A 13,664-nucleotide genomic window follows, 5' to 3' on the forward strand; every position below is an offset into this window, starting at 1 on the left:
AGCGTTAAGCAAGCTCGCGAACGAGGCCGGCTGACCACCAACCTCGATGGGCTTAGCATTGAACCATTCTGAAGAATTGGTGTGGGAACATTGCTGTATGAGGTTATTGGTGTTGCAGGCAGAGCGACGCACGATTGTTGCTTGTGAACGTGTGATTGGCCCCACCCTTCACCTTCACTGCTTCTTTCATTGTAATCTAGACCTGAACGTCAGATTTGTGCGAGCCATGACACTTGTTTAATTACGCAACTCGGCGCGGAGGATGTCAACAGTCGCATCGCCAGCTCATTTGCAGTTTCACGTACTGGTACGCGCACTGAATGCGAGCCCGAAGCCAGCATGACCATTGGAGTGGAGGGCTGCGGCATGAAGTCGTAGTGGCCGCGCGCATCATTCTCGTAGTTGCTGAGAATATTGGTAGGAGTGTGGATAGTAAGTCCGACGTCGTAGATCTTTGAGGTATGGAAAAGCAAAGTGGTGCAACCTGACTATGCAGTGACGCACGGGGGAGGTGAAGTGAGGAAGGGTAATTTTTGGAAGTGCTACATATTGCTGATAGACATGTCCATGTTACCCCGTTACCCTGAGTTGAAGATGAGTATTTAATAGAAGTGTGGTCTTCGCACCAGCCCTTGCGCACTGTTTGCGGTTTTTCGGTTCCCAATTACTCCACAGGCTGGAAGACAAGACTCACCTTAGTGATCATGTCGCGTATGACATTTGAGGCAACGTATACGCGAAATATGCCGTACTGGTCGAGGATGTCGCAACACGGATTTTGCATGGCGATAGCGACAAGGACGATGGGCGCAAGCAGAAGGTCCGAACCGGTCGAGAGCTTCCAGTTGCAAAGACTACAGATGACCGCGTAAGCGAGAAGGGCAACGCTAATGCGCCAAACGGTGAGAAGGAAGGTCTTGGGACCAGTAAAAGCCGAGAAGAACAGCAAAAGAAGGTACAGTGCGATGATGCCGATTTGAAAGTTGATAGCGAGGCGACCGTTGGTAATGGTGAAGGGGCCCATGGTCTTGTGACCAAAGAGGATGTCGGCCCCGCGGGGAATGGTCTTGAACGGTGAAGATCGAGAGACATTACCAAGGTTGTCGACCTCGAACTTGACGGTGAAATTAATGGGCGAGCGGACTGGACATCCACAACGATGCTTGGAGAAGGCCTGGGCAATCTTGCTCTCGACATACTCGCGTATGCCGGCACTCAGCGAATCTTGGTCATCGAAGATGTTCAACGCGAACGACTTCTGGTGGCTACGAGTATCGTGCTTGGCAAAAGTGTCATCTGAAATTGTCAGTCTGGAGGTCCTCAAGGTCCTACACGATTGTAACGACCATACCTTGAACGGGTGTGGAGGAAGTCAGAGAACCAATGCTCCCGACCTCTTCCTTCACGTCAGTCTCATCGTTGGCGCTAGGCTTCTTCATCATGCCTTCTTCGGCGGCCTGCACACCGCTGAACCCAGCAACGACAGCCCCGGCCCTACTGGGCACACTGCCCTTGGCACCAGTTGATGGCTTTAACTCACCACCATCCATATCAGAAGCCTCCTTAGCGACAGCGTGGAGCGACTCACGGTCACTCGGCAGGACACCGACTGGCTCGATAGCGGCAGGTGGAGACTTCGTGAGAGTCTTTGGTGATGTGGAGCTGTCGCTGCGACGCGGCTTGAAGATGTCGCGAAGACGACCAGAGGTGCGCGCCGGCTTGGGCACCGATACGGAGGCAATCGCACGGTAGTACTCTTCACTGAGACGAGCCATAGTGGAGATTGGAGAAATTGAATAGAGACAATTGTGTGTGTGTGTGTGTGAAGGTGTTGTGTGCTTATACGCGGGCGAAAACGGTTTTATATAGACAGGACTGCCATCATACAAGTCGTCCTATGACTTACTTTTGTGTGCTCTTCGTAAGTGAAGATAACTCCCTAGCAAACACCTTACCGCACGCTCACAACAGGTGACTATCTCAGCAGAAGTGACTTGGATAGCAAGCTCAAGAGAAATTCACAACGAGTTGGAGACATGGAGAGAGGCTGCGTGAGCATATCGGTGTACTGCAGGTCGTACCTTGCTCAGATTCATGCCCATGGCGCATGCTTGCAGCGTCCAGTGAATAAGAAGAACACGTGACATAAAGATTATCATACTTAGAAATGCACTTGATAAACAAAAAAAAAAGTGGCGAACTTCTCACATATTCAAGTTGGGCAAAAGAGTGTGCAGCGTGCATACAGGGGGGAGAGTTGTTGCTTATAGAGAACGTCACATGTTCTCGCTTGGCGCGAACGCGCTTTCTTCGAAGGTCTTGTGTCTACACTGCTTTCGAACCCATCTACTAAGTTTCCGTTATATTTTGTTACGCGTCATTCATCCCAAAGTCATCTATGCTACAGTTTCGAATGCTCTTATCGGCTCGCTGAAGATAGTTCAAGCGCAATGAAAGAGAACTATTCCCGCTATGACGTACGAACTGAGAATGCTTGTACAAAAGGAGAAAGTATACACAACAACCTTGCGAAAGCCTAGCTTACACAGCCATGACCGAACCTGTCGATGAATCGACGATATCCTCCCTGTACAGGCCGTTCAACATTTCGCCGAAGTAATATTCCAACAGCTTCGACACGTCCACCAAGCAACAGATGGAAACTGACGCACGTCGAAATTGCCAATACCGTCGACATAAGCAGATCCGTGACAACGCAGCTCACTTGAACCGGCTCAGCAGTGGCTATCGACCGAACCATAGAGCGCAATAATGCACACAATATCCAGGCGCTGATGATCATAACGATTGCTAGTGGCGTTAGACCTCTGCACAGAATGTCTTCGACTGGGATGAAGGGGTGAGATGATTCTGCAGCGTTGCGCTGAGCTTTGGTCTTTGCTGGCACCACCGGAGATTGTTCAAAGGTCGTGTTCGGAATAGTGATCGTGAGCTTCGATACGGGCCTCGCGAGTTGCATATCGACCACCACAATCGTAGCTGCGAGCGACAAGCCATGATCAACTGGTACAAGGGGCTGGACGGGGATCGTTTCTGGCTTTTCATGGGCTGTTTGAGTTCCTGGCTGGATTGGCGTGTAGAAAAAGATCTCGAAAGGACCAGCAAAAACGAGTGCTGCTGGTGACTGCACCGGCATGTCCGAGCGCGCAATATTGCACGAGGAAGATCGATCGAAGTGGCTAGACTGAGCTGTGTCACACGAAGATTCCAACCAAGCCATGCTAAAGTCTGAATCTTGCTCATCGACGTTGGTGTGATTCATAGCATCTGGGACTGCCGCGCTCACACTACGTCTGAAGTTCTCTTCTTCGATCTCCTTCATCTCCTGATTAGCACTCCTGCGACCCTCAGCGCGCGCTAAAATATTGATAGCAGGCTCTAGCCAGCTCGAGGGCTCTACGAGGCTGAATCCGGAGCTGATGCTGGTACACACAGATGAAGACGGCCGTCGGAGGACAGAAATATCTATGGGTGGAATATTGATAGGGCCGTGCACCGCCAATGTTATGGTGCTCGAAAGGACTGTAGTTGGTTTGCCACGAGACCCATGATCTGGAGATGAGTCGTTTGCCGAGGAGTCTGACCTAAGGTTTGCTTGAGCAGCAGTCCTTTTACCACTAACGGGCGATGAATTAGTCCGCTGGTCCTGATAGTGTCGAAAAGGGCTGGATGGAAGCTGCCGTGAAGGCGTCCCGGGCAGTGGAGTGCCCGCTTCTGCCCACTCGTCCAGCGGCATAGTCGATGAACGCTTGTGGCGGAGGAAGGGGTGCAAACTTGGTGTACTGGATATGCCGGGATGTCCGAGGCCGTAAGAGCTCCGCAAGGATGATACGCTACTGTACTTCTTGTGGATCAGAGGGCTGGAGCTCGACCCATGTGCGGGAGTTGAGAAACTAGCACCCTGACGTTCGACCACTCGCTTTAGACCTCGTAATGTGAGCAAAGGACTAGAGTCAAGCTGCGGAATGGGAGTAGATCGATGGAGGGGTCGAGCGGCCGGACTCATAGCAGTGCGTTGATGTTGGAAAAACGTCGGCGGCGAAGAAGGAACCTGCGTTGTATACCGGTCCAAGATTTCGTCGATGTCCGAATCTTCCCTCTCTGAACGTGTCGATGTCACCGGGGGACTGGACGGAAGCTGAAGCAGTTCTCGACTGGAAGGTTCACTGCCATTTGACCGCTTGACACGTGGGAGTGTGTATCGATTCTGCAATCTTGGTATCCGAGTTCCGAATAACCTGCTGTTGGCCGAAGGCAGAGATAAAGCCCTGCTCGGTTCTCGATTATCGGTATCGTTGTTTGCTGACGTGAGAGCATGAACGCCTTCCCACTGCGCTTCGAAAGAAGGACTGGAGGGCAAAGGCGGGCCGATATTGTTGTGTTGAACTGTGCGCTTCGATGCAGGATGTATTTTTGTGTCGTTGCGCGATGCAGACATTTTGTTTGTTTGTGTGCTGTACTTGGTAATTGAGGATTTGGATGTTGTTGACGATGCGTTGCACGAAACGGCTCCTTGCATATGCATGGACGGTACCCCACCCTACACTTTCAGTCTCAGCCCATTCATCTTGACGGAAACACTCACCAAAATCCAAAGGTTGGGTAAAAAAGAGACGAGACATGTCAACAGAAAGGCCAAGGGGGCATACTTTCACCATGCGCGGCATGCGATGCCTGACTGGTGCGAATACCTTCAATCTGATTAAACACAGGATCTCTGTACACTGAACGAAGAACCAACCAGTTGAGAGATCGATTGAATCGTGGTCAAAGTTGTTTCAATCCTACACCTTCCTCAGCAAACATTGGCATCAAAGCAAACAAATCCTATCAACAGAGAAGCTTGTCTCGGTATCCGCGACACTCCCTGTTCACGCGATTTCCCAGCTTGCTCCATCCGCACAATGTCACACCTTTCACGAAATTTAAGCAAAATTTCGTCTTCTAACGCCAACGAGGGCTGTCGAAATGAACGCATCCGGCATCTTAACTCTACGCTGCAGTGACGCCACCACTCATGTAAGTGGATACGAAACTGATAGCTTCATACTCTCCGCGTTATATAACCGCATCACGCACCGCACACCCTCATCACCTTTCATCTACTCACAAAATCCATTCTATCACTCCACCACGACAACTCCTTCATCCATCAATATTTCCACAAAGAATACCGATAATGCTGACAATCAAATCCACCCTCCTCCTCAACAAAACCTTCGTCAAGCTCGCCATGGCCTTCGTCGCCAACGCGCACATCATTTTGAAGACTATCTACAACATCGGTGCCCACCAACTCAGCAAGTATTATGATTCGCATGTGTTCTGGGACCCCCCCCCCCCCATAAGTTTGGTTATATTGTTTTAGTGAACCAGAATGCAGAGAAGCGCCACCTTCCTCTGAACATTATGCAAGACACCCTGGCCGCATTCAACGATGGCTAGGGTAATAAGACTATTGCAAGACGTCATTTTGTCAACAGGAAGACTGTACAACGCATAAGGCTTCACTTGAAAATGAGCCTTTAGCAGTGTTCCTTGCCATGGCAAGCTCGAACACCCTATGTGCCTGAGGTATCAAGGCACAGCCTCAGTTTAAGCATAGCCTGTGACATACTCCTACACTGACACCTTGCTCATACTTAAAACGTTGACCAAGAAGCATTCCCAAGTTGTCACCACATACGTACATTCACTGCGGCACACGCATCACGTATCACAGGTCAATGAGAGCACCCAGAAAGAGCAGGGATGACATCATCTGCTCTCTATTGTATGAGAGAGAGGGGGGAGGGACCTTGTAAAAATCCACATGGTGCATTGCGCACGAAGGTTTCTGTTGAGTCTGTCAAGATAATGCAACCTTTCTGCATCGCTGCACGCACGAAAATGAGTGTTCGCTGATAGTAGTCTTTGAAAGTAGTAAAGAAATTGTCGATGCAGCCAGGTAGATGTGCGGTGATGACAGGGTAGTATTGGTGCTTTGCATATGCTGTAGGCCCAGCACGTGGGTTGTTGGTGGTGTTGAGACGGTAGGGAAGTGGATGGTGTGTGGAGCACGAGAAGCGGTGATAGAAGAGCAGTGGGGTGCGGAGGAGGTTGCTGCGTCCTGTGCTAAGGTTGGATAATGCGCTTAAGCGTGGGGCGTGGTGTTGGGGGACGCAGTCTCTTGGTCGGAAGAAATCAGGTGTTTGGGATAGCGGATGCACGTATGGTGTACAGGGACAGGACGAGATTGCGTTGCTTCAATGTTGACATCAACAACACTTGGACTCACGGTAGCAGGACCACAAAGAAATGCGAACCGTTCGGAGAGCTTGCGCGCTATGAGGAGAGAAGTAATTGATTACTCAGCTGAACTTCGCGAGGGTAGAGACAGGTATATCGCCCAAACAGTAGCCAATGGACGCCGTGCTTGCTCAACATCTAAAACAAATCATGTATCCAAACGAATGCTTTGGTGAACGGCGAAGAACCCCGCTGCACAATATGCGAACACTTAGGAAAGCGTACCCTGGCGACTCAGCTCATTACCGGCAGGCGCAGTCCCAACATGACTGACTAACTCAGCCTCGGCTGCCCTCTTCTCTTCACCCCTCAAGGCCTCGTCCATGTTGTTTCTGGTGCGCATTGGTGAAGTCGCATCAGCAGCGCTATCGTCAACATCAAGCTCCTTCTGTCTGCGACGGATGGTGCTGACGCTCGCTACGCTCTCAGCATCACCATCCTTCTTCTTCTCCATCTCACCGTGTTGCACCTCGATGGAAACGTCGGCATCCTTGGAGAAGACACGAAGACCGATGACGCACACAGCGTTCCATGGATCACGTTCGAACTCATCTTCGTCCTCAATAGTGTAGTATGCTCGTCCGTTCTGGTAATAGTAGCGGACCTGGTCGTGAGAGATCAACTTAGCTGAGTCGAGCTCATCCTCGGAAGGGTCAGAGTCTAACGAATCGGCAAGATCGAAGTCCCAAGATGAGTCGTCAGACAACTCGTTGGGAGAGTATGTGCCGTGTCGCGCCCTCAGCGAGCTGACACTGGTTCCACGGCCTTGTGTGATGTGTATGGCGGGTCTCACACCAGGGATAGGCGATAGGGTAGCGCGGCGCGAAGGTACTGGAGAGATCCTGGACCTGCGTTCCGGTTGAGGGCTATAAGGAAGCTCAGATGGGGTACCAGGGCGGAACTCTTCGGCCTGGGGAGTAGGCTGAGGCGTCGGCACCGGTGAGTCTGTGGTCTGGCCCTCATTGTATCCACCCCTTCCGTTGTATCCGTCACGGCCATTGTACCCATCACGGCCATTGTACCCATCACGACCCTGATAGGAGCCGGGTAGCTCAGCATTGTAGCCACCCCAGCTCTGGAACTCTCCAGGCACGTTCTGATTGTATCCTCCACGGCCTTGGAAACCGTGGTTGGCAGCTTGATAGCCACCACGGCCCTGGAGAGCAAGTGCTTCCGCCATGGCCGAGCCGTGCTGTTCGTTACGGTTGTAGCCGCCTCGGCCCTGAAGCGCTCCGGGAAGGGCTGCGTTATAGCCGTCACGACCACGATTGTACCCACCACGACCCTGGAAACCGCCGCTGGGGCTTGATGAGCGTTCGCCGACGACACTGGCGCTTGCGGCACGCTGATGCCTCGTGACAACAGGATTGCTGGGCTTCGTCTCTTCCTCGCTGGCTATGCGGTTCTCTTCTTCAGTAATGCCGAGGCCAGTAAGGTCCTGCAATCTCTTTTCGACTTCTCTCATCTCGCCGGGAGGGTTCATCTTGCGTGTTTCCTTAGCGGCTTTCTTCTGCTCACGGAGCTTTTGTTTCCTGCGCAGCTTCCTCTCTCGTTCGTGTGCACGCTTGGCTTCGGCCTTCTTGCTCTCATTCTTGTGTTCCCGCCGTTGTCTTGCCTTCTCCTTCTCGTGCTCCCTGAACTGACCTTTGGCATGAGCCAGGTCATAAGACAAACCCGTAGCCAAGAGCTTCTCACGTCGTTTAGTACAAGTTGCTCTGATGACTTCGTCTGGAGTCTGGCCTGTGGATCTCGTAGCTTTGATCTTGAGAAGCACCGTGTAGTTGCCAGCCTCAAGATCCAGCTCGGTGGACACCGACCGCTTCATGTAGTAGGTGCCGTTGCTGCGCACGATGTACTCATCTTCGTCATCTTTGTGAAGGCGGAATTGCAGGTGGAATTCGTACTGTCCCTCTAAACCTTGGTAGTAGCGGTCATCAAGTTGACTGAGCACTATCACAACCGGACTGGGTTTGTCAAGGTGAACTTTGAACTTGGTCTCGAGGTAGTCGACACTCCAAGGGACATTGACGCTTGTCCACTGCTGAGAAACGGTCCATTCTGGTCCAAAGAGACGAGTCCGATCGAAATGTTGGTAGTTTCGAAGCAAATCACGGTAAGAGATCCAGAACACTCCGTCATCGCCGAACTTATGGTTGAGCTTCTGCATCCACTCAGGTGTCCACTCTTCCGACCCATCACTCCAGCGGCCAGTCCATTCGGTCCGACCCCAAGGGTTGCGTAATTTGAGCAAGCGCTGGCCATCGATCTCTCGAGCTTCCATGATGGAGTATGCATGTTTCTCTTGTATGCCCTTGCGCTCTCCGTATATGCCACCCATCTGACCACAGCCGAAGAGAAACGTCTTGTTGACGTTCATGAGCTCGTCGCGCCAGAACTTGTCTTTATCCAGAATGTCGGTAGCGAAAACCTCTGAGGTGACACCGCCCGTCAGATCTTCGATACCTTCGCCTACAAAGCCGCCGTCGATAGCGGAATAGTCACCGTGGGCTTTCGCAAAAGCTTTCTCGAGAAGCGGTAGCCAAGTCTCGTTCGAGTCGCTGCATTGCGCAAAGTAAAGAGCTCTCGAACCAGTCTGCATGACCGTTCGGTATTCTTCTTCCGGGCTTTTGCGGTTCTGCAGCTCCAACCAATGGTAGCGCTCGATCTTAGCCTCATCGAAGTCCTCCTTGATCAGGTATAGCTTGTCATCGATAACCTCCGAGATCCATTCGCCATCTGTGCCGTATCAGTGCATGTTCTGCAAAAGTATAGGTCAGAGTAACTACCTCGATGGAAGACAAATCCATATACTCCGACCTGCTCATCGCGTGCAATGCATACTCTTTGTATCAGTTCCTCCTTGTTACTGATTGTCGCCAGCGCCGACATGAACCAGCAATCGCCGTCATTGCCTTGCCGCACATCGTTCGCGGTCGCGCCTTCTATGAAGAATTGAGGGTTTTCGAAGATGTCCTATTGTCTATGTCAGCTCGGTGTCCATATCGTCCAGAGCTGAGATCTCGGTCCTACCTCAACTCTTTTGACCGACATGGGCTGAAAATCGGATTGCTCCTTGTCCAAACTCGTCAAGCAATCAGGTGGTATGTCTGGAAATGCTTGCGACCTCTTGAAGTCGGCTTCGATGTCGAAGTGGGGGTCGCGGTACTTCTGGTTCAGTCGCCTGCACTCCTTGACAATCTTGGCTACTTTGGTCTTGCAAGACTGAACAGCTTCCTCGTACGATGCAAGCGCATTCTTGCCAGGTGTCGATCCCTTCGGTGCATGAACAGCGGCGCGTTTTGCGTACAGGTTATCTGGCAATATCGTGAAGATCTTTCCCGGATATTTTGTTGTGAACTTGCTCCAGAACTCGTCAATGCTTTTCTGGGGCGCTTGCTTCTTTACGGGCAGCCTCGGGCGCGGCACCGCTGCAGCAGCACAAGCTTCCCCGTTCATGCTTGGAGCTCTCGATTGAGGTCTGGTGATGTTGATGAAGTCGTTAGGGGACACTTGAGATGCCATGGTCACTCCCGAACCGTAGCTGAGGAACTCAGGGGCCTCGGCTGCTGTAGATGGCGTTTGGGATCCATTGTGGGCTTGAAGAATATTAATAAATATCCTTTGAAGGATGACGGGTCTTTCAGCCCCCAGCCGTGACCTCACATGGAGAGGTATTTCGAGCGCAGTAAGAAAACAAATGGGGCCGTCAGACACGCTCGGCACAGCCGCTGGACCCCCGCTTTTGCGAGTCACGAATCAGATCTCCGCGGAGCGCCCGAACGCTTCGGAGAGTTGCTGCGCAAGGTAAGAAAAGGCGGCCAGGCAAAAGGACTCCAGCTCGGTGCAGCTGCAGTGACCTGCAGCATCAACTGTCGAGTCACTCTGTAAACGAATGAAACGAGAGCTCCGCGCTGTGATGCTCTTGTCGTTCGTCTTGAGCGGGATGATTAATCCACGCACCCTGCTAGATTATTTTGGGGGCGTTGCGCTAGCTGGTTTGGGTGGACTACCGCTGCCAGGCTGACCGACTTCTCGTCCAGCTGTGCTGCCATTTCATAGCGATGCGTCTGCCGTTCTGGAGGTGAGAGTGTTGAACGTGTCAATATCGCTGTGCATCCTGTGACATGACGCTGCCGCGCCCACAAGCGTACCGGGGTCACGATTGAACGGTGCTGAGACTGACGTTTGCTAGCTGTTGATACGTGAGGAGAGTCCTGATCAATGTACTAGCCGGTTGAAGATTCGACCTCAATCGAGGAAGCTACCTGTGTAATTCCAACAAGCCTGAAGTTATCATCGTCTTGCGCTTCTGGGCCTACTGTCATCAACGGTTAAGCATCGGGCTTTCTATCGTCTTCCATAATGAGAGAGCGATGCGAACGCATGCAGGTCGTCTGAAGAGCCTCCTACATGCTGCATGATGTCCTTATCGATAGGCAGGGGCGGCTTCGCTTACCAACCACAAGCACGAACGTTTCCAGCATCAGCAGCCATCTCCCCAGGGATCGGAAATGTCTCAGTCAATCCGGATTGCTGGATTCAGGGCTGCATCTCGAGAATGTTGGCCAGGGCTGTGCCTGCATTGACCACCAACGGCTGCGGTTCGTCCACCATTGACGTCCATGTCGAGTCAAGTAGCGGTAACGGCTTCAGCATGTTTAGTCCGCTGCTGTCATCGTCTAGGAAGCTGAACAGAAGCACGGCCGTACTATCTGGACCTAGTCACCATGATAGAACTCAGCCCTATGAGTCGCTTGTGCATGATCCTTTGGCTAAAATCTCACCGCACTTCTGCTGGTTTTGACCAATGAGGAGCCAATGTTGCACTGGCTTCCAGAAGGATCATGGAACTGTCGAAGAGTCGAGCCATGATTGGACGCAACATCATTGTGCAATTGACGTTGCAACGCGTGTGTACGCCAAGGTTCGCTGACGCCGTCTGGGGGAGAAGCGGTAAGCACGGCTTGGAGGGAATCGGCAGACGGTAGTGAACACAGCGGTGCCGGGTAGACCGGGTAACCCGTCGAAATATTGGTGCTACTGAATGACGGCGCAAGGCTGTTGTGCAAGGCTGTGTGAGACATTGTGGGTGAGATCCGATGTGAACGGCATTAGACAATGGAAGGGGAGTGATATTATTCCAGCCTAGCGCGACTTCCTCTCATGAAAGATCCGCTACGTCACAGAAACAACGAACCATGAAGCACGAATTACTCACCTTACGCAGAGCAACATAGCGATACATTTATTCTTTACACCGTTGAATTGCGCTGTAACGAGGAAATGATTTTCAAGTCATCCAAATCCGAAGCTACGAAAAAAAACGAGTGATCTCACAGCGTCAGGCCATTTCGACCTTTTCCTCACAACAGCTTGATCATCTGAAGCTATCCAACAACATGAGATTCTGATTCATCGTATCGAATCATAGACCACTCTTGCAGCCTAGACACAGGCTTCCTGCCTAGTAAGTACTTTCCTTCATCGTCCCTTCACGTTGTTTATTGACCCGTTGGCCACCTGAGATCCCATTGTTTTGGTGTGCTGGGCGCGTGTTTGCCGTCACAACTGACGACAGCAGAGTGCGCGACTTTGTCTCACTTTGCGTGGATTGAATCGTGTCGCTCATTGCGACGTCTGCCATGCTCGATGATGCTTGCCTCGGCCGCTGGCCCATAGGTTTTCCGGAACCCAGTATCGATCACACGCCTCACGGCGCCGGGATGGATATGCATCGTTTTGCCTGTGGAGAAGATGCAAATCTCGAGCTGCTACACAAGGGGGTCGAGGAGCCAACTGTCGATTCCGTGGACGCCCACGAGTGGTAGTTCGCTGCGGATCTGGCCAATCAGCTCGTGCTGCTGGGAGACGCTGAGGCTGAATGCACTGTACTCCTCGAAAGTCAGGTCGGTAAGATCGGTAGTATCTGGGGCGCTCGGCGCAAATGGCGAGGCTGGTGGAAAACAAGTAGGACTAATGGGTGCGGTCCTTGCAGTGCTTCTGCTGTCATTGTGTTGGCGCAGCTCAATTGAGAGCCTCTGCTTCTTTATTCTAACCACGCTGATGCAATAGCTAGGGATACGGGAGATGTGATTTGCAACTAACTGACTCAAGATGAAGGAGTTTGGGCGTTGCAGCTCGCGGAATCGAGCATCCACTGTGGCCACTTGGAACGTGTCGAAGACATCCTCGTTCGCGCCTACCTGTTTTGGACAGGGCGTAACAAGGCTCCTTTGAGCCAGTACGCCTGGTGGCTCATGACATGGGAGTGTCATGTAACTGTGACTCTTCGGTATCGACACAGGCAGTGTTGTCTAAGAGGGCTTCAACAAGATTACCGGTTGCAAAGCTCTCTTCGTCCCGCTGAGGCTTGATACCAGGCATGAGTTCTGGTGTGCTGGGAGGAGCTCGCGTGGCAGCTGCAAAAGTTGAGTCCAAGAAGCCAAGCCCAGTACCAGAGTCGATTTCCATGTTCTCACTGGTTTCGGCGGCGTTCTGGTTGTGATCCCACGTCGCGACCACACGTTCGTTCCTGGCGCCTTCTGCATCAGTGACCCCGCCTTTGTCGCTTCTGTTGCGATCTACACTTTGAAGTAGTGTAGATAAGAGTACCTTCTCTTCCTCCTCAACGTCAGTCACAGTGGATCTCTTCGATAGACTCTCCCTTTGGCGGTAGGTAAGATATCGCGCGTCTAGAACACTTCGTCGATGCGACCCATCGGTTTGCGCACGAACACGGCCGCCAGGCTTGCGTATACGGTGGCGAGGCAAGCTTCGGTGAGCCTGCTGCAGTCCGAGTTGGAAATTTCTTGCGTTGTTTTGATTAACTCTCATTAGGTCAAGAATGATGTCTTCGGAAAGCTGTGGGTAGAATGCTTTGATCTGCTGATACGTGGGAGAGGTGCCGATGAAGCTTGACTCGGGGCTGTTTGCAGCCCTGCCAATGGGGGTGTAGTGATAATCTGATGTGCTTTGGTCGGACATGATGGGAGTGTTGATTGGGGCTGTGTTAGGTGTGTTTGCGAGATGTTTCTGAACGCGTGTGGATATGGTGCACCCGGGGATTTTCTTACATTGCAACAGATTTATATGAATCCTGAAAACTGATTCCCATGGTTCAGTTGCCTGTAGCTCAGGGTCAATGATTGCAGGGTACACCACGAACCGAACAAAGTCACTGCAGATCGATGTGTCCAAATGGGCTCACAACCAGTCGGTGCCCGAATCATGCTGATGACCACTGTAAGTTCGTAAAACATCGACCACACTTGAAGCTTATGAAACGTTGCCAGATGGACGCAAAATTATTGCAGATATGTCATCTTCGATTTATGAGTTCAATAGTACTGCTCTGT

General features: G+C 51.8%; 4 protein-coding genes across 4 annotated transcripts; all 4 read right to left on the bottom strand.

The window, feature by feature from the left end:
• Positions 1–664: 664 nt before the first annotated feature.
• On the bottom strand, positions 665–1,775 carry BU25DRAFT_424810 (uncharacterized protein; the record flags this gene model as incomplete). The annotated part of the gene is made up of 2 exons (XM_033708305.1): positions 665–1,296; positions 1,352–1,775. The coding sequence occupies 2 exons, from the start codon at positions 1,773–1,775 to the stop codon at positions 665–667; spliced, it is 1,056 nt and encodes a 351-aa protein (XP_033557751.1).
• A 627-nt stretch (positions 1,776–2,402) lies between these two features.
• BU25DRAFT_414304 (uncharacterized protein) lies at positions 2,403–2,874 on the bottom strand (the record flags this gene model as incomplete). Its single annotated transcript, XM_033707245.1, has 1 exon — positions 2,403–2,874. A coding segment is annotated over exon 1 (220 nt), but the record flags the coding sequence as incomplete, so codon positions are not given.
• A 3,478-nt stretch (positions 2,875–6,352) lies between these two features.
• On the bottom strand, positions 6,353–9,962 carry BU25DRAFT_400624 (cysteine proteinase). Its single transcript, XM_033704972.1, has 3 exons — positions 9,340–9,962; positions 9,096–9,282; positions 6,353–9,045 (listed from the first exon to the last, which is right to left on the bottom strand). The coding sequence occupies exons 1-3, from the start codon at positions 9,829–9,831 to the stop codon at positions 6,521–6,523; spliced, it is 3,204 nt and encodes a 1,067-aa protein (XP_033557753.1). The 5' UTR covers positions 9,832–9,962; the 3' UTR covers positions 6,353–6,520.
• Positions 9,963–12,347: 2,385 nt separating this feature from the next.
• BU25DRAFT_414307 (uncharacterized protein) lies at positions 12,348–13,353 on the bottom strand. Its single transcript, XM_033707246.1, has one exon. The coding sequence runs from the start codon at positions 13,291–13,293 to the stop codon at positions 12,565–12,567; it is 729 nt and encodes a 242-aa protein (XP_033557754.1). The 5' UTR covers positions 13,294–13,353; the 3' UTR covers positions 12,348–12,564.
• Positions 13,354–13,664: the final 311 nt, after the last annotated feature.

This window comes from Macroventuria anomochaeta (genome assembly GCF_010093625.1).
Source record: "Macroventuria anomochaeta strain CBS 525.71 unplaced genomic scaffold BU25scaffold_36, whole genome shotgun sequence".
NCBI classification, from domain to species: Eukaryota; Fungi; Ascomycota; class Dothideomycetes; order Pleosporales; family Didymellaceae; genus Macroventuria; species Macroventuria anomochaeta.

Bases quoted from the DNA above. Each gene is read 5' to 3' on its own strand.
- BU25DRAFT_400624 (XM_033704972.1), bottom strand. From the start codon at position 9,831: ATGGCATCTCAAGTGTCCCCTAACGACTTCATCAACATCACCAGACCT. The intron at 9,283-9,339 runs GTAGGACCGAGA...CATAGACAATAG, and splicing joins TGTCGGTCAAAAGAGTTGAG to GACATCTTCGAAAACCCTCA. The intron at 9,046-9,095 runs GTAGTTACTCTG...GATACGGCACAG, and splicing joins TGGATTTGTCTTCCATCGAG to ATGGCGAATGGATCTCGGAG.
- BU25DRAFT_414307 (XM_033707246.1), bottom strand. From the start codon at position 13,293: ATGTCCGACCAAAGCACATCAGATTATCACTACACCCCCATTGGCAGG.